This window comes from Acomys russatus, chromosome 23, assembly GCF_903995435.1.
Source record: "Acomys russatus chromosome 23, mAcoRus1.1, whole genome shotgun sequence".
NCBI lineage: Eukaryota > Metazoa > Chordata > Mammalia > Rodentia > Muridae > Acomys > Acomys russatus.
The window spans coordinates 47,320,550-47,339,072 of NC_067159.1; the positions used below are offsets into that span (position 1 = coordinate 47,320,550).

General features: G+C 43.8%; 2 protein-coding genes across 2 annotated transcripts in view; one reads left to right on the forward strand and one right to left on the reverse strand.

Moving 5' to 3' along the window:
• The window catches only part of LOC127206102 (uricase), a 33,397-nt gene extending 27,519 nt beyond the window's left edge, over nt 1-5,878 (forward strand). The window contains exons 6-8 of the mRNA XM_051165397.1: nt 611-734; nt 2,622-2,705; nt 5,543-5,878. Of these exons, the coding sequence (XP_051021354.1) occupies nt 611-734; nt 2,622-2,705; nt 5,543-5,617 (283 nt within the window). The 3' untranslated portion in view covers nt 5,618-5,878. The remainder of the gene's footprint in view (nt 1-610; nt 735-2,621; nt 2,706-5,542) is intronic.
• Dnase2b (deoxyribonuclease 2 beta) overlaps nt 1-15,931 on the reverse strand; it is a 59,294-nt gene extending 43,363 nt beyond the window's left edge. The window contains exon 1 of the transcript XR_007832782.1: nt 15,816-15,931. The gene's annotated coding sequence lies outside the window, so the exon portion shown is untranslated. The remainder of the gene's footprint in view (nt 1-15,815) is intronic.
• Between the last annotated feature and the right edge of the window lie 2,592 nt (nt 15,932-18,523).

The following is an 18,523-nucleotide window of genomic DNA, read 5'->3' on the forward strand; positions in this document are numbered from 1 at the left end:
CTCCCCCTGGGTAGCTGGAGCCTGGTGTATTGGTGTTGAGATGTCCAAGCAGAGGAGAGCTCTAGCCTTCCCACTAAAAGCAAAGGACCCATATTTAACTTGTGAGCTCAGAGCCATCATCTCTAAACGGGGCGGGGCCAGGAGGGCTAATCACAGAATTGCTTCAGCTGTATAAAAGGCTGGGGGGCCTTTAATCATATAAGGTGTTTGGATTACAGAATGTCACTAAGCTCTGGAGGAACTACTTCGAGGAAGTAGCCATGAGCAGGGAAGACATTTGTGTTTAGGAGTCAACCTTACAAGTCTGCATTCATGGTAGAAGATTGACGCTGAAATGCTATTTGGCCTTAGTATCACTCTATGAGAACAGGGAGTACGTAGATGCTTAGTGTTTGTTTAACGCGGTGTGTGTGTGTGTGTGTGTGTGTGTGTGTGTGTGTGTGTGTGTGTGTGTGATTGAGAGCCAGAGTGGTATGGAGGGGTATAAAGTGGATTTTTCTTGTTTTCATTTTAGCATTACAGAATAATAATCCTTCCTAAAACCATGCATACAGTGCTTCTTGGGGCGCTCCTACTTCCTACCTTTATAATGTGTTCCTTTGTGTCCTAGGGGCACTGTCCGAGACATTGTCCTGAAGAAATTTGCTGGGCCCTATGACAGAGGCGAATACTCACCTTCTGTGCAGAAGACCCTCTACGACATACAAGTGCTGTCCCTGAACCAGGTTCCTGAGGTATATGCTCTGTCGCTTGCATTCTGAGGACTGAGAGGAACGGTGTCTCCTGTCAGCTCTAAGGCAGCCTTGAGTGTTAAAATAGGAAAGTGGAAGACACATGAGAAGTGACATCTGCTGTTGTTCAAAAGCTTGTTACAGCAAGTGAGAATAGCGCAGAAAATGAGAAAATCTGTTCAATCTAAAACCACAGGCCGCTGAGACAGTGCTTCAGCTCCGTTGAAAATTCCTTGAGTTCCTTCAACCTACCATAGTTTTAAACTTCAAATTCAGGCCACTTCCATCCCTTGACGGAGAGATAGCCAGACAGTGGCTATCTGTTTCGAAGTAGAAATGACAGGTGAAGACAGATTCCATCCTTCCTTGCTTTCATCCATTCACCCACTCATCCATCCATTTATCCATTTGATATTCCTAGATACCATGTCCCTGGCAGGACCCGAGGGATAATAAGATAAGCTAGACATGTCCCTGTCCTCAAATAATTCATCATTAAGTGAACAAAGAAAACAAGTTTAAAAAAAAGATCAACCATAAGTTGTTAAGGAAATATAGGAGCGAGTCTAACTCAGGTATAAGAGGTTAGGACTCGCTAGATCTCTCAGGAGAGGACTCCGCTGAGTTTTCAGAAACAAACAGGGGTCATTGGGCTTGTACCAAAGGGCAGGGGAACAGGATAAATGTAGCAAGAGGCAGTAATGTGACATAGACATTTACTCTTAAGGGCCAAGCATAAGTGACATGCTAGGAAGGAAATATTTTCCTGTGCTCAGGCATAAGGTGACAGCGAGTCAAGCAGGCATGTATAGGCTTATTTATAGTCTGTGCTTTATTCTGAGAACCACTGGGGCACCGAGGGTAGCAGCAAAGTATAACATGGCAGGATTGATTTGCATTCCAGAGTGATCACTGGTAGTAATGTGACAAAAGGCATGAAGGGCCACAGACTAGGAGCCTTGTGGGATGATTTACAGAAGTATGGCCAACAGAGCATGGGCCAAGGCCATGCTGAAGGAAGAGAAGTATCGCCTGGACCAGAGGGGCGTCTCCGCCTTGGCCTAGCACTGCAGCACCCTCCTTTTTGCTTTCCTCTGTCTGTGCCTGCCTCCACTGGGTAGAGTTGGTAAAACAAGGTGACACATTCTTAGGTGCCCACAGCTCCCCCAGAATTTTTCACCCAATAGCCTGGAACCTGGACAAATCTCTCCTAGAGACCTGTCCTGTCAACAAAGGCTGCTGCCACTGGGGGCACATTCTTAGGTGTAGAAGTGGACCAGAAAAGTGGTTATGGCTTGACATACCAGGAGAATATCTGCCTTCATGACCCAAGAAAGAAGATGGGTAGCCCAAGGGATGGGCTGCCATTTCCCATTATGCGATGGTCTGGAACAGTATCACAAAGAGTCAGAATTTTAAATTACAACCTGACTTTATAGTTTTAACAAAAGTATTTTTGTCAATTAGGAAAGTATAGTCCACTAAATCCTTATGTCATGTATGTGGGTTTGCAATTCTACACTTATCCTAGGACCTATGAATGTTGGGGACCATCCTGGGTGGGATGGAGCAGGGAAGACATTAGAATGGTGATTGGCCAGTTTCTGGAGGCCAGTTGGATGTTGAAGGGAATCTCCTAGATTCCCACCTCAAGGAGCCTGAGCTTTTCAGAGCAGGTTTTATACTGAAGGGAGAGGAATCGGCCTGCCATCAATCCTATAGGAAGACTAGTTGGGGCGGGGGGACGGGGCAGTGATCGGCAGCAGAGGAGCATGGGAGAGTGCCTTAGGACACAATCATGGTCTCGGGAAGTGGTCAGGGCGGATGAGGTTGATGGAAGAAGAGAGACTTTCCGGTGCTCAGTGTGCCGCATGCTGTTGTGCATTCCAGATGGAAGACATGGAAATCAGCCTGCCAAACATTCACTACTTTAACATTGACATGACCAAAATGGGCCTGATCAACAAGGAAGAGGTAAGAGAGTTTAAAAGCCTTGAGTGCACATTTCCGTTCCATCTCCTTTCTGTCCCCTTGTCAACATGGGAAGATAGCACTGCCTAAAAGCTGTAACAGCAGCTGATTGTCACTGATTAGAGCCCTCTTGGACTCTGGGTCTTTCTTTTTCTTTTCAATTAAAAAAATTTTTTTGAGACAGGGTTTCTTTCTGTAGCCTTGGCTATCTTGGACTTGCTTTGTAGACCAGGCTGGTCTCAAACTCATAGCTGTCTGCCTCTCTCTGCCTCCCGAGTGCTGGGATTACACACATGTGTCACCGCACCTGGCTGACTCTGGGTCTTCAGTGGCTGAGGCTGAGGACCTTAGAAGTGGATGGGTGGTTATAGAGGAGAGTTGTGAGTGGCAGGGAGGGAACACAAAGAAGGAACAAAGTGTGCCAAGGAGACAGCGATAAGATATCCTTGGGAAAATGTTACTGAAGATCACAGCGGCATCATTCTTCCATCATAAGGCAATGTTACTGAAGATCACAGCGGCATCATTCTTCCATCATAAGGCAACGAGGAGAGGGAAAGGCTGTGTCTTCGTTTTCTTTCATCATGCCCACCTTTTCATTAAATAGTCAATTCAGCAGCACACAATACACTTGGGTGAGATGAAAGTATGTTTGTGCTACAGATGGCAAGAATAAGAAATGCATGTTTTCAAAGAGAACCCTTGTCTCCGAAAAGATACAGCTCTGACTTCCTTTTAGCTGTGACAAATTGTGTGACTAGGCAGCCTGGAGCCCTGATTGACGGCCTCTGGGGTCACTTCCTGGGAGATCGGAACTAACCCTACCCCGTGGACATTTTCAGTGATAGGCCTTTGACCCATCTGCAGCATCATTTTGGGTAACTGCTTTTAGTGTGTTTGAGGGAGAGAGACAGGGATGAGATCATCTGTTGGGATGGTTCTGTGGCTGTGGGTGGAGACCACTCTCTGATGCTGATGCAGAAGGTTACCAGAAAGTCTTAGACGCTTGCACGGCAGGGGTGTGAGGGGGAGGTACGACAGAGGACACCACACTGCTGACCCAGGAGTCTTTCAACCCTTCCTGCCAGGACCTCATTTTTCTCCTGCAAATAGTGCTGGTGGGTTCCACTGGCTCTGCATCATCAGTCACATGTGGATGCCTGCCCTGGTGCTGGAAAAATGAGCATCAGGCTTACATATCTTGTAAGAGATGATGGGGGTTGGGGTGGGGCATGGGGCTGAAGAGATGGCTCAGCAGTTAAGAACAATGCCTGCTCTTCCAGAGGACCCAGGTTCAATTTCCAGCACCCACATGGCAGCTCACAACGGTGTGTAACTCAAGTTCCAGGGGATCTGACACCCTCATACAGACATACATGCAGGCAAAACACCAATGTACATAAGAGAGAGAGAGAGAAAGAAAGGTGACCTAGGGCCCTGGATGCTAGGAAAGTTTGGCCCATGTTCAAGGACAGGCAACACTATTTACCTTAGAAGAAGGAAAAGATAGCAGTGAGCACTTGTGAGTGATGATGGATGGCTTTGAGGGAGGATTAGTTGCTGAAGGGCAGGAGAGAGATCTGGAAACAGTGTTACCTATGTCGGATATATATATACACATACATATACGTGTATATATATGTATATATATATATATATACACACACATACATATACGTGTATATATATGTATATATATGTGTGTGTGCATATATATTAGATATAGTATATATATTTATTTTATACACACACACACACACACACACACACATATACATACTAAGCCTGAGCAAAGCACCCTCACATTGTGGGGGATATCTTCAGCTACACACATTTGGACCCTCACCTATATGTATACCATGTGAAGGCAATCTATGAGAAGCAGGAAGCTGAGGCACAGTGACAGCAGCTGGGGAGTGGCACGTGACAGGGTGGGAAGACAGACCAACTCTGAACCACAGCAGTCTGGAGCCTTCAGCATTGCACTCATAGTCCTGTGGGCCTCAAAGGCGTTTCAGGGCATGGCTGAGCTATAGCTGTGAACAGTGACTGATGTCCAAAATGAGTTATCAGAAAGTCAGACTTACTCACTGAATTTTAAAAAGCGGGATTGTATGATGCTTTTAAAAACATCTGTATCATAATGATTACCAAACAAACACAATGCGTCTTGGTGGCTGATGAAATGGTTTGGTCAGTAAACCACTTTCTGTGCATGCATGAGGACCTGAGTTTGGGTGTCCAGCACCCATGTGAACAGCCAAGCGCTGTAGCACGTGTCAGCTGTAACGTGTGTCAATAGTTACTGCACTGCAGGAGTGGAGACCACAGGACCCTTGGATCTCACGGGTCAGCTAGTCCAGCTGAACACCAAGAGACTCTGTTTCAAAAAAAACTAAGGTGGAGGCTTGGGAGATGGCTTAGGAGGAAAGTCCTGATGACCTGAGCCGGAACCCTAGGGCCCATCTGAAGGGAAAAGAGAGATGCAATTATACAAAATTGTCCTCTGACTCCACACGCAACCACCTTCCCAGTTCCTACACCCTACACACACACACACACACACACACACACACCCCAAATACATGTGCTACACACACACACACACACACACATTCATACCTATATACAATAACCCAAAACCACATAAAAAAAAAAAACTCTCAACATTTCTATACTTTCTGGAAAGTCAACTCTTCACCAAGCATTGTAAGGAAAACCAGGCTCTCCTACACCAGAAGTAATTTTACTGCAAGTTTCCTCCTTGACAACAGTGACATTCGGGCTTTACTATCGGCTTGTCCTCAAATCTCTGAATGTACCCTGTGTTTCCTCTACAGGTTTTGCTGCCTCTTGACAATCCCTATGGTAAAATTACCGGGACAGTCAAGAGGAAGCTGTCTTCGAGGCTGTGACATCATGGCTCTGCTCAATTGTGATGGCGGGGCGTACCGTGTGTTTAGCTGCAAAAATTTCAACACAGGGTATTGATTGCTCTCTTCTGTATGAAACCATTGCTTTCTTTGTTCCTAGTTCAATGGGGCATTTTGTGGATCCCCTTAATAGCAGGCACAACATGCTCCCTGGCTGTGTGCAGTTTCCTTAAACATCACTGGGCAGCGTTAGAAGAGTCACACCAGTATTTTTCTTTGTGCTCTTGTGTTCTCTGCCTTAAACCCAATCTTCTGAATAGATCATTAAGAAAATAATCATGAAGCAGTTGCCGCCACACTGAGCAATCTGAGCACAAGTGTAAGAAGCAAACATTGCTGTCATCCTAGTGATAAGTCTGGGTAGTGCTGAAGATAAAAAAAAAAAAAAAACACCATAGTGACTTCCACTGAGAGAATAAATTGTGGTTTTAAAAACTCTGGCATTCAGACAAAAACTCAGCATGGAGGAGGGCAGGTGGGCATGAAACTTCAACCTTAGCTGACGAGTAATTGGTATTTGACTGCTGTTGAAAGAGGAAAAATCAGTTTTGTCTAAGAGTATGGGACCTAGTGTGTCAATCATATTGTGGGGCAGCAGGTTCCATGGCTAAAAGCAGTCAGAGAAATCCAAACTGACTTCAGTGGGAGAAAGAGAAAGAAGACGAGGTCAGGTGACTGAGCAAGACCTGGGGTAGAAGGTGAATATGATCAAAATATGTTGTATTGAATTATCAAATAATTAATAAAAACATTTTTAAAATTATAAAAAATTGTACTTTTATGTTTTTCTACCAGTTAGCATGACTAAAGACAAGAACATTTTTTACCATCTTCTAAATAAATACCTTTGGCTTATATTACTGATGATTTATTTCTAGCCTAACAATGCTCTTATGACCTTCTGTATTGCTTTTATGACTTTTACAACTCTTGGAGAATACTAGTACATACTGTGATATTAAAATAAGTATATATTGTTTTTCCCTTGAATAATATGTGTCCCTCTGGGGTAAAGAGCCACTTTTTAGTAAGTGTTAACCCGTCAACAGACAAGTGGATGGGTGTGCATGTGAAAAGAAGGCTATGGCACCCCTCTGAAAACACAGGGACAAGATTCATGAATGAGACTTACTTTGCATCATGCACTTTCCTGACTCTTCCAATTATGAGTCTCTATTGCTTTCATGATCAGAGGGATATAAGCATAACTGATGACTTAAAAAGGATGCAGACTTGAGAGGTGATTGGCTTTGTATCACTCTACTGACATTATTCTTTGCATGTATTCCACAAAGTTTGAAAACGACAACTTTAGAAACCCTTAGTTAAGACCTGTATATATGAGCAACTCACTAGCTTGCCAATGCTTTTAAATGCTCCCTTTATTTAAAATATTTGTTTTAAATTTTATTTTATGTGCATGAATGTTTTGCCTGCATGTATGTCTGTGCACTGTGTGTATATTTGGTACCCACAGAGTCCAGGAAAGGGCACTGGATCCCTAGGATTGGCATGATTCATTGCATTGCCATGTAATTGAACTCTGGTCCCCTGGAAGTGCTCTTCGCCACTGAGCTATCTGTCCAGCCCACCCCACCTTTATTTTTTAAACAAGAAAAATCTACAATGTCTTATAAATGTTTATGTATAGCTCTTAGTATTGTTGATAAATTGCTTCATTCACCTTTATCCTACTTCTATCTTTGGTGCTGTTGGCATTAGGTTTCTATCACTATAAAGAACCACCTGAGGCATTCATTTTAAAAGAGAAGAGAAAAGGTTTATTTTGGCTCAAGATTTTAGAGATCTCAGGTGGCCATTTTTCTTAAAACCTCGTGCAAGGGTGGTGCAACTTAATGCCACAGCTCAGAAGCAAAGAGATACAGGAAGAGCCTGAGATCCTACAATCAGTTTGAACAATACACTCTAGTGACCTAAGAATGTGCCACAGGGTGCCAGCTCGCCAAGGCTCCACTGTCCCTCAATGATACCACCTGTGGGCTGAACACCTTTGGAAAGAAACACTCGTCCAAGTCATAGCAAGAGTGTGGTCCCTGGACAGGAGAACGGACTAAAATCCTGGCTTCACCTTGTACTTGAACAGTGGTTCTCAACCTGTGGGTTTCAACCTCTTTGGGGACAATTGAATGACCCTTTCATAGGAGTTGTATATCAGATATCCTGCATATTGGATATCTTTGTTATGATCATAACAGTAGCGTAATTATGAAGTAACAACAGAATAATTTTACGGTAGTAAGTCACCACAGCAAGAGGAACTGTATTAAAGGGTTGCAGCGTTAGGAAGGTTAAAAACCATTGTGACAGTTCTCACCTATGAGACGGGATTGACAACAATGCCTACTTCATAGATTTTTTTTTTGAGGAGTAAATGAATTAATGTTTATAAAGATCACAGTAATATTTGTGTCTGACACATAGAAATTCCAACTCTGTATTTGGTGAATATAATAAATGACCTGCCTTCTTTCCATGGTTGAGACCCAAGCATAAAGTCAGGTTTAGCCTGCGTGGATCAGGTGAGAGGGGAAAGACCTCCAGAATAGTAACTTACAAGATGCTGAAAGCTGGGCACACGCTGCTCTGTGCCCTCTTGGGAAAGGCATGGAAGAAGAAAGATCAAAGGATTGGACAAAGAAAATACCACACTACACTGAACACTCATGTTCCAAAACTCATGAAAGCCACGGGGCCTTCATAACCAAATGAGCAGGGCTCAGAAACAGAAGGCCACGTGGGAGTAAAATGACCCCAAGACAGAAATCATTGCGTGCATCAAACACACATGCATTTCCCTTCCCTTCGATACAACACAGTGACACCAATGCGTTGCAAAGGAGCCTGGGAATTCTACCCCAGACGTGTGACTACAAAGTCTGCAGACAGTCTGAGGAATGTTTTCCTAGATTTAGGAGGTGTATTGAAAACTAGCCTGCAGTTTCATCTACTCCTTTTGGCTGTGACAAAGGAGGCACGCCTGAACTGTAATCATCTGTGAAACCTTTTGTACCACACTGGCGCTCACTTTGCTCTGGGGGCTACAAGGGTATTTCTCTAAGCAAAACTGCTCTCAGGAAAGTCTCCATTCTCTCTCCATATCCTTCACTGACCCTGTCTTGAGGGTTTTCATGCAGGCTTAATGCAGATGATCTCGAGGCCATGGACTGCATAGCCATCTCGGTGTTCAGTGCAGCAGTTCACAGGAAGCTTGGGGCTGCGCCAGTCTGGACTCTCGTCGAGGCTTGTTCTATACCGTCTGAACCTCATCCTGCAGTGAAAGACTTGGCGAAGTACATCCTCTTCCTTTTCTTCTTGGAATAAACCCATCATTCTTCATTTTTTAAATACACTGGATCCCTCCCTTTATTCTTCCCTGTATTAAATGAATTACTTTTTTTTGTTTGTTTGTTTTTGTTTTTGTTTTTCGAGACAGGGATTCTCTGTGTAGCCTTGGCTGTCCTAGACTTGCTTTGTAGACCAGGCTGGCCTTGAACTCACAGTGATCTGCCTGCCTCTGCCTCCCACAGTGCTGGGATTAAAGGCGTGTGCCACCTTTAATGGAGGAGGGCACGGGGATTACCTTTTTGAGGAAGTGTTTTATATACTTGTCATTGAAATAGACTTTAACTTTTGTCAATCACTTGCAAGTTTTAGCTGTAGAAATTTGAAACTTTTAAAAAATTTCCTTAAAAATTATTTTTATTATTAATTTATTCAGATTACATCTTAATTGTTGTCCTCTGACTTGTCTTCTCCTGTTCCTCCCTCTGTCCCTTTTTCACCCTATTCCCCTGCCCTAGGTCTGTGACAGAAACTTTCCTTTTTCAAATCTCTTAATGCTTTTTGTGGCTGTGTGACGTTTGCCCTGATAAGTGGCCTTTGCAAGTCTTTGTAAGCTCTGCCTCCATGCCTGTGCTTGGGAGGAAGCTGAACATGTTCTCAAAGTCATGGATTCTAAGTCTTCCCACCAGACTCAGCCCAGCTTCCGAACTCCACCAGTTTTAAAGCTCTGCCTTTTGTGGTTTTCATGGGCCTTGTTCTGGCCTTTCACGGAGCTTGGTAGCCTTCCCTTCTTCCCTTTGCCTTATTTTCATTTAGGTTTTTTCTACTAGCTATATGAGAGTTTCATATAACACTTTTAAGTATACCTCTGTTGAGAGCCAGGCCAACCTAAGGCTTTCCCTAAGGCCCTGATGTGTGGAACGGGAACACAGTTCCTTTTCTAAAAACAGGAATGTGCTTGACAAGGCCAGCATTAGCCTGGGGCCAGGACCCTGGGAGAGCTGCACTTCAGAACTTGAAAACCTGACTCTTTTTTCCCCCCACCAAGGACTGAGGCTATCAGTCCCAAGGGCACTGTGTGCTCACTCTGTGACACACTTAAGATATCCCGTGTTCCCTTTGTACAATATTGCTTGATTAGCTTCCTTCTGGCTTCATCCCACTTCATTCTTCATCCCATTGCTGACTTTGTCCCATTTTCTCCCAGAAATAGTGTTTAAGGTGCTGAACTTCTTAGTAAGCTTGCTTGGATGAGACATAGCTTGCGCAAGACCTCCTAGTCCCAGCTGTCTGTCTTTTTTATCTCCTCATCCCATTCCTCCCATTAAGACTCTGTCACTGGAGGTGACTGAACCACCCCTCCTCCAACTAATTCCCGATTCATCCCCCTTTTCCTTCCCACTCTGTCTTTTTTTTTTTTTCCCAATCCTTGAGTATGAATTTGTGCCATCCAAATATTCCAGGATGTGTTGTCTTCCCGTGTGGTATGGGTTGACTCATCAGGAGCTACTTTCCCTCCCTCAGCAACTAATAGTTTCCAATAGCTCCATGGATATGGGGTGGAACTGTACACAACTCACCACCTCTCCATTCTGGGAGTTTTGTCTGGCTTAAGCTTGCACAGGTGTTGCGACTACTGTACTCTTTTCAGAAGATGTTCCTTGTAGCTATGTACCATATCAGACTCTTACACTCATTCTGCCCTTTCTTCCATCCCTGAATCTTGGGGAGTGAAGCGAAGTATATAAGTTCCTTTTAGGGCTGAGCACTCTGCAGTCTTATTCTCTACACTGTGGGCCATCATATTATTACCATCTATGAAAACAGAAGCTTCTCAGACAAGGAATGAGAGATTCGTTCATCTATGGGTATACTGATTAGTCATTAGAAGTCAGTTTAATATTCTGTCCATTTGGCAGCCTAAGGCCTATGATCCCTCTAGCTATTAGTTTCTTAGCTGAATTATGGTGCCAGATATGGGTTTCATCCTATAGAGTAGGACTTAAATTCAATCAGAAAGTTGTTGGTTTGTCCTATTATGCTCATGCCACTGTTGTGCTGGTTGGTATGCCTTTCCAGATCTGTCATTATTGTGTCTCACAGGGCTTGTAGCTGGGTATGATAGATGATTACTTTTCTTCTCTAGTAGTTTGCATAGCACCTTCCAGCACCATGGAAGCTAGCCAGTAGGGACGAAGCTTCCAGGTCTGTAATAGCTTGGTTTATGTCTTGTTCTATGGTTCAAACATGTGTTGTCTTCAACAACAGAGTCCTGCTATCAAGTTCTCAAGGGTAATCAAGAGCAACAGAAACAGCCTGCAATGTTTTGAGGTCTATGGTATCTAGGCTGTCGAATTTTGTGTCAACTTGACACAAGGGAAAGTCATTTGAGAGGAGAGGCCCTCAATTAAGAATATGCCTCCATAAAATCTGGCTGCAGGAAAGCCTGTAGGGGCATCTTCTTAATAAGTGATTAATGAAGGAGGGCCTAGACCATTGTGGGTGGTGCCATTCCTGGCTTGATGGTCCAGGGGTCTATAAGAATTCAGGCTGAAAAAAAGAAAATATAGGAATAAATATAATATTAGACATACACACACACAGAAGAAAGAAAAACCAAAAGGGGGGAAAAAGAAAAAGAAAGAAAGAAAGGAAAGGAAAGGAAAACCTGACCCCAAAATGGAATTTTGTTTATAGCGTGCGAGTTAAGTTTTTAATGTTTGTTATGTCTGGTGGCAAAGGACAGGAAAACATAGGAAGAAGGAGAGGGTCTAAGTAGGACGCAAGTGCATCTCAACACATAATAGCCCATAAAAACGCAGAATATAAAATTGAATCATAAAATATTGACTCAGGTATGTAAAAATTGAATATGTATGTAGACAAAGATGAAAGGTAATGTTAACCTGTATAAAATTCATGTTTTTCTTACATGCTAATGTTTTAATGTTACTCTCCTAATAAAAGAAGACGGGAAAAATAAAATGACCAAGATCAGCCTCTTCCTGGATGGGGCTGTCAATGGAAAAAAAAAAAAAAAAAAAAAAAAGAATGAAGGCTGAGCTAGCCAGTAAGCAGCACCCCTCAATGGCCTCTGCATCAGCTCCTGCCTCCAGGTTCCTGTTTTGTTTGAGTTCCTGTCGTGACTTCCTTTGATGATGAGCTGTGATGTGGAAACATAAGCTGAATAAACCCTTTCCTCCCTAAGTTGCTTTTGGTCATGGTGAGTCATCACAGGAACTAAGACAAGGCCTTACTTGTCAACAGCTCCAAAAGAAGAGAGCCATGTCCAAGGCTGAATTTTTATTTATTATCCTCCAGTGTCTACTAAGGGCATTGTGGCCTTGTTATAGCTTAACTGCATAATCATTCTCCATCATTCTCTCTCTCTCTCTCTCTCTCTCTGATGTTTATACCAGTGTGTTCTTTCTTCCGTCTCTTCAGCATCTCTCATCATTTTCCCCCCAGACTGCCTCTCAGGAATGCTTGGGGGTTTTTGAAGCCTACCTGGACTTGAGAATATAGTGGCTTTGGACCCTTTTCCTACAAAGTTATGAGTTCATGTCTCTATAAGTGCACAGACCTCCATTAAGGACCTAATTTCCACTCTATCCTTAAGTCGTAAAGGAATCCAGTGGTGATCTACTGCCTGAGGAACGCAACCAACCAAACCTGGAGGTAAGTACCCTGCATACTTTTCATGAGAAAGAGCAAGTTTATTAAGAACAAAAGAGCAAGGCCCCTGTTGTATTAGCTTCTGTGGGTTGTCATAACAAATCACCATGGACAGACATCTATTTCATCCTAATTAGTTTTGGTGGCCAGCTGTCCAAAGTCAACGTCTTAGTGTGGTTGTGCCCCTGCAAAGGCCCCAGCAAAGAAGATTCTGTTCTTGTCTCCTTCAGAGGTTCTTGGCTCATAGAGGCATCACCTCCTTCTCTGTTTCTTGAGTCATATGCTTCCTTTTCCTCTGTCAGGTCTCCCTTGTATGACTCTTTTAAGGACATTTGTCATTAGATTTGGGGTCCATTCTGACATTCAGTGTGATCTCTCCATCTAATGTTCTTGACATTATAAAATCTATAAAGGCTATTTTTCCCACATAGGCTCCAGCACTTAGGGTGTTAACTTTTGCATTTGGGGACAGCAACCCACTACAATAACTAAGTGAGAGGACAGTGGGCTTCTTGATGGCGGCTCTTCTGGAATATGTAGGTTGTTAGTTACACACATGCTCCAGTTCCCATCAGATCTGGAGAAAAACCACACCTCTTTTCCATTTGATCAGGCATCACATAGATACCTGTACATTCATGAAGAGCTTGGATTTTGGGTCCAGATCGTGCCAGGTTTCAGTATAGGTTCTACCAATACCTAACTGCGTGACCCTAAGCAAGTTATATTCTAAGCTTTGAGGCATTAATTTCTGACATGGGACTGATAACTATACTTATCTCACAGAACCCAGGGTACCAGGGATATCTGTGGCTGTACCTGACTTAGAATGCCTTTGATTCTATGCAGTTGGATATCTGTGAAGGTCTACAGTAGAAAGGACATTTTGTTTGCTTAATAAACACAGATAGGCTGTCCCAGACTGACTGGCGACTCAGGGGTGGTGCCAACGCTGTTCTGCCATCTTCATCCTTAGAGTGTGATAAGGCCTCATGACCTAGAGATGGATAATGAAGAGCCTGCTAAGGATGATGGGAATGTTACCCACCTGAGACCAAAGAACTCATTCCCTCCAGTGATGGAAGTTTCAGTCCTTGGTAACTACTTACCACATCCCTCTGCAGAAGCTGCCCTTGGCAAGAAAGAAGTGGTCTCATCCAAGTCTGTATGCATTTTCTTGGAGCATTTCACAGTCCATATCTAGTCTCACGTGAGTTCAGAGACTGGGGTCTTTGTATTTATAATAACCTCCCCGCAGTAGAGACTAATACCGAATGGGACTTTGATGTGTAGCCAATACTAACTTGGTGGTGAGTCAAATACACTGAACTGGTTTCATTTTAGAAGGGGCAGTGGTTCATCTTGATCAAAATGGATGCTTGACCATTTCCCAGCCACAGGGACTCAGCTGGCACCACCATCCAGGAGATTCCAGACTTAGACCAGGAGGACCCCACTTAGTAAAGGCAGTGTGGCCATCTGGAAGCGGCTTTAGGACCCACCATCTTTGTCATCTATGGAACCACCACAATGCTGCAAGTACAATAGTGCCACTGTGGTGCTCGTCGGGAGATGGTACCCTGTGATGATAGGGCACTGTCCTGAAGACAAGTGTAGCCTCTAAACACTTGACTTATGTATGGTTTTGTTCCAAGTTGGCACAGCACTTAGGTTTGGCTGCCTAAGGTGATACACAGAAGGATCTACTCATTTTCCCTTCTAGTGACTCACTTGGAAAATGATGCTTTCCAGTCTCAACCCTAGATTGAGTGGCATAATAGTTCCCAGGGGAGCACTATTGACCAGAGGACACAACAGGAGTGATTTAGACTTTAAGTTATAGGATCATGCGATCAGCAAACTTGGCACTTTTCAAGACAAGCAGCTGTTCCTAGATACTTCAGAGACAGCTGTAATCAAACTAACTTCTCAGAACTTTTACTAGGGTGGGGAGGAGACTCTGTATCACATGATGTTCCAGTGAGTGGCAACTGCATGACAAAGAGCAGAGTGCACAGGGATGCACTCTGAGAACACAGTACAATTTCAGGGTGGAAACAAGTACACAGGGGGAACACTCCAAGATTTGTACAAAGTAGACTTGTAGACAAGACAGAAGTGGGCCTGAGAACAGCAGTCAGGTCCGTTTTTAATTCAATATTCCCCTTCCATTGGGGTTTGTAGCTCTGAAAGCTTGCCTTTTTAGCTGTGGGTGGATTAAGGCTGCACTCATCAGCTCCTCATTCTGCATCTACACCACAGAAGTACGTGGACGTTTGGTGACTGGGAGAGGCCACCTCGGCATTGACAATGCATTATTGAACTTTGCCTAAACAGACAAGCAGACCACTGTCAACCAAATTGGCTCACATTAATGAGTGCATTTTATTAATATTTTTAATTAAAATGGGTTTTTTTTTTGGCTGTTTGATCTTGATCCATACCCTCCTTCATTACAATCAGAGAGCACCACACAGTCTCTCCAACATTAATTTCACAAATGCATTTGTGAAAATGCTCACTTCACATTGGAGATGAGATGCTGTTAAATTCACCAGGGCCTCAGATTAATTCCTCTAGATTTTGGGGTCCAGAACAAATTATTGTGCAGTTTTCTTCTCAATGTTTCCTTTAACTGATTGCAACCCTTCTAAATGGAACTTAAGCAATGCGTTTTTAGCTTGATTTTATTTGTTCTGGCTTACATGCCTTTATGAGGATAAAACATTTAACACTATACAATAGCCTAAAGGAAGTAAAACTATTTTCATTCTTAGCAATACCACTGTGTCTCAAGGAACTGCATTTGGACAAAGCCATTGTTAGGTCTATGATGATACCAGACTTGAAGTGAGGGAGGTCTTAGAAACAAAACCGTATTTTGAGTGCAATTTTGGGTGTGAGTCCAGTGACTGCTTAGGGTATTCTCATTTAGTTGTCCCCCCCCGCCGTTGCCACCCCGACCCCCACTCACCTCATGGGCCTGGTGTTAGATTTGCTGTTTTCTCTAGTATCTGTCCTGGTGTTCCTGATTAGTTGAGCCCATCGCTGCCTGCAGTAGTCTGTGGTCCCCCTTCCCTTTGCTGATGGGATTGCCCCATGCCTCAGCGCCCATTAAAGAACTGCCTGAGGACTGCCAGTGGAAATGCAGGCCTTCTGGGTACAATCTCTGCACAACCCCCACGGATACAGGGTATCTTACCTGCAGGCATTGAGTGCAGCCATGGTTGAAAGAATGCCACCCCAAACGCCACTTCTTCAAGACAGGAGCTGCAGGCTGAGCTTTGCTGGCTGTTTCTCATGTTTGTTATGATCCCATGTAGTATTATTTTCAAGTCAGGTGGTTTTGGGTATGTAGAAGCTGACTGAAATCCATCGAGAAAAGTATATGAGACACATTTTACTGAATGCCTCTGTTGCCTTTGCCTTACAAAGATGATGTTTGACGGGGTCACCTTGCCAGAGCTGGAGGTCCCTGTGGAAAGCTTGGCTCGTTGCTTAATCTTACTTTTCTGGAAGCTTAGAGTCTGGAACCCAAGGTGCCTCATTGGGTGGTGCCTGAGAGACAGCATAACCCATCTCCCTTAGCTGTTGCTGCAAGGATCTGGCTTCCCAAACAATGTGGTACCTGCAAGTGACAGGTGCAGCTAGCATTACTCACCACTTACGCAGGACCCGGTTTCCGTGAGTGGTAGGGCTAGATTCCAGCTCATACCTGTCTAACACAATCCAGGCTTCTTACTGCAGCATCCTTACTAACCTTGTCTGTCTGCTGTTGCTGAGGAGAGAGGCTAGCCTATGATCCTATCCGCAGAAGAAGACCACACTTTCCAACTGGAGACTTCGGATCGCAAGCTTTTCCCAATTGCCCCTTAAAGAAAACTATAAAAGAAGACCCTCCCCAAATAGATACAGAATTTAGCTACCTGCTTATGGAGAACCAAAGACTTTTGTGTTCTCACTTGCTGGATGTTTCAGCACTGGACATCTCTGCCAGTCTACACAACTCTCCCCTAGGATTCACTGCCCCCATGTGATTCTAGGAGGCAGACTGTCACAATTACCAAACGGACTTGGATTTCATTATCTTTTGATATCACGCTGCCGCAAATGGCCAGAAGTGGTACCCAGGTTATTCTCTTGCCCATGGGCAGAAGTGGTACCCAGGTTATTCACTTGCCCATGGAGCTCCTGCATGGGACTAACAGGCTGCTCATGAGTGTGCACAATGTGCATCCTCGTCTTCCTGGGGTTTCTCTTCCTGGTTTAAAAGCAGAATGAACAAGTTTTTCCTAAGACGCATTTCTGTCCTGAAGCAGTCAGCTCTTTGAATATTTAACATCATTACAGAAAAGCATGTCATAGCTCTGGGCCCAGTCCTGACCCCTGCAGATCCCATTTGCAAGGACTGTCGAAGGCAGATAAGTCACTACCAGTAAGCACTTTTCCCCCTTTGTCTTCCAAATCTAGAAGTGGTTGGGCAACAGTGGGTCATTAGACTTTTGAAAATTAAATTCCCTCCAAGATAAATTGCACTAATGCAGTCAAAAGATGATTTGTGTTCCTGACAACATTTTCTAAACTCCAAGGACAGAAAAAACATCTATATTCATGTACGGCATTTGTTAAAAACAAAATGAAGAATGTGCCAGAAATTGACCTCTTTTTCTCCACATTCATGTCCATTAACTATCCATTACCAAAATGATTCTCATGAGGGGTTGGAGAAGGAGAGGGAAAGGGGAAATTATATAATTGTATTTTAATTAAAATTTCTTTTAAAATAATGCACATGCCTGCTGCATGCTTGGGTGCAATATGCCAGCTTGTTTATTTCCAATTACATGGGCTTGTAATCTGTAGTTCCTGAATTAACTTATTCTAAACAGGTTCAGTGTGTGTGTGTGTGTGTGTGTGTGTGTGTGTGTGTGTGTGTGTGTGTGTGTTAAAATAATGTGGGGCAGAACTAGTATCTAAAACTCAAATGGCTTGGGATCCAGACAAGTACTGTAAAAGTATAAAGCAAGAATGGAAGGCAAACTGTAGCCAGATTGGAAGTGTCCAAATATAATTTACACACACACACACACACACACACACACACACACAGAGAGAGAGAGAGAGAGAGAGAGAGAGAGAGAGAGAGAGAGAGAGAGAGAGAGAGAGAGAGAGAGAGAGACTGGCCAAAGGAAAGCATGATTCAGTTTGATTCCACTGAACAGTGGCCAACTTGTAGCTTGTGACCTAGACTTCCGATCACTCTACTGCATCTCACTTGTAGAACCTGAATTCAACGTTCAAATGCTGAGCTGGGTGGTGGTGGCACACGCCTTTAATCCCTGCAGAGGCAAGTGGATCGCTGTGAGTTTGATGCCAGCCTGATCTACAAAGTGAGTCCAGGACAGCCAAGGCTAAGCAGAGAAACCTTGTCTTGGGAAAACAAAAAAACAAACACAAAACAACAACAAAAACAACAACAACAAAAACGGGGATTTCTGGGGAAGCAGAATGGCAGGGACTTCCTCAAATCCTTCTGATTCTGATATCCTGTCTGCCGCTCCGCAAGACCAGCTCCAGGGATGGGGAAGAGGAGAGAAGAGAGGAGGATCCTCGGTAGGGGGGAATTGAACAGGTGGTGAACGGCTGGTTAAGGGAAACCAACCAATGGTTGAACAAGTAACTAGAGGATCTAGTTGTTGAGGAGAGGTTGAGGAATGGAGGAAAGAGAAACACTTGGAGACTAAGGCATATGCGGTACAAGTTGAAGGTCTTAAAGCCCAGGAGAACTTCATTTTCTGTCTCTTTGTCTCTGTCTCGTTGTCTGACTCCTTGCTCCATCACTCACTTACTTGCTGTCTGTCTGTCTGTCTGTCTGTCTTGCTTGCTTTCTTGTTGTTCCCCATCTGCCTG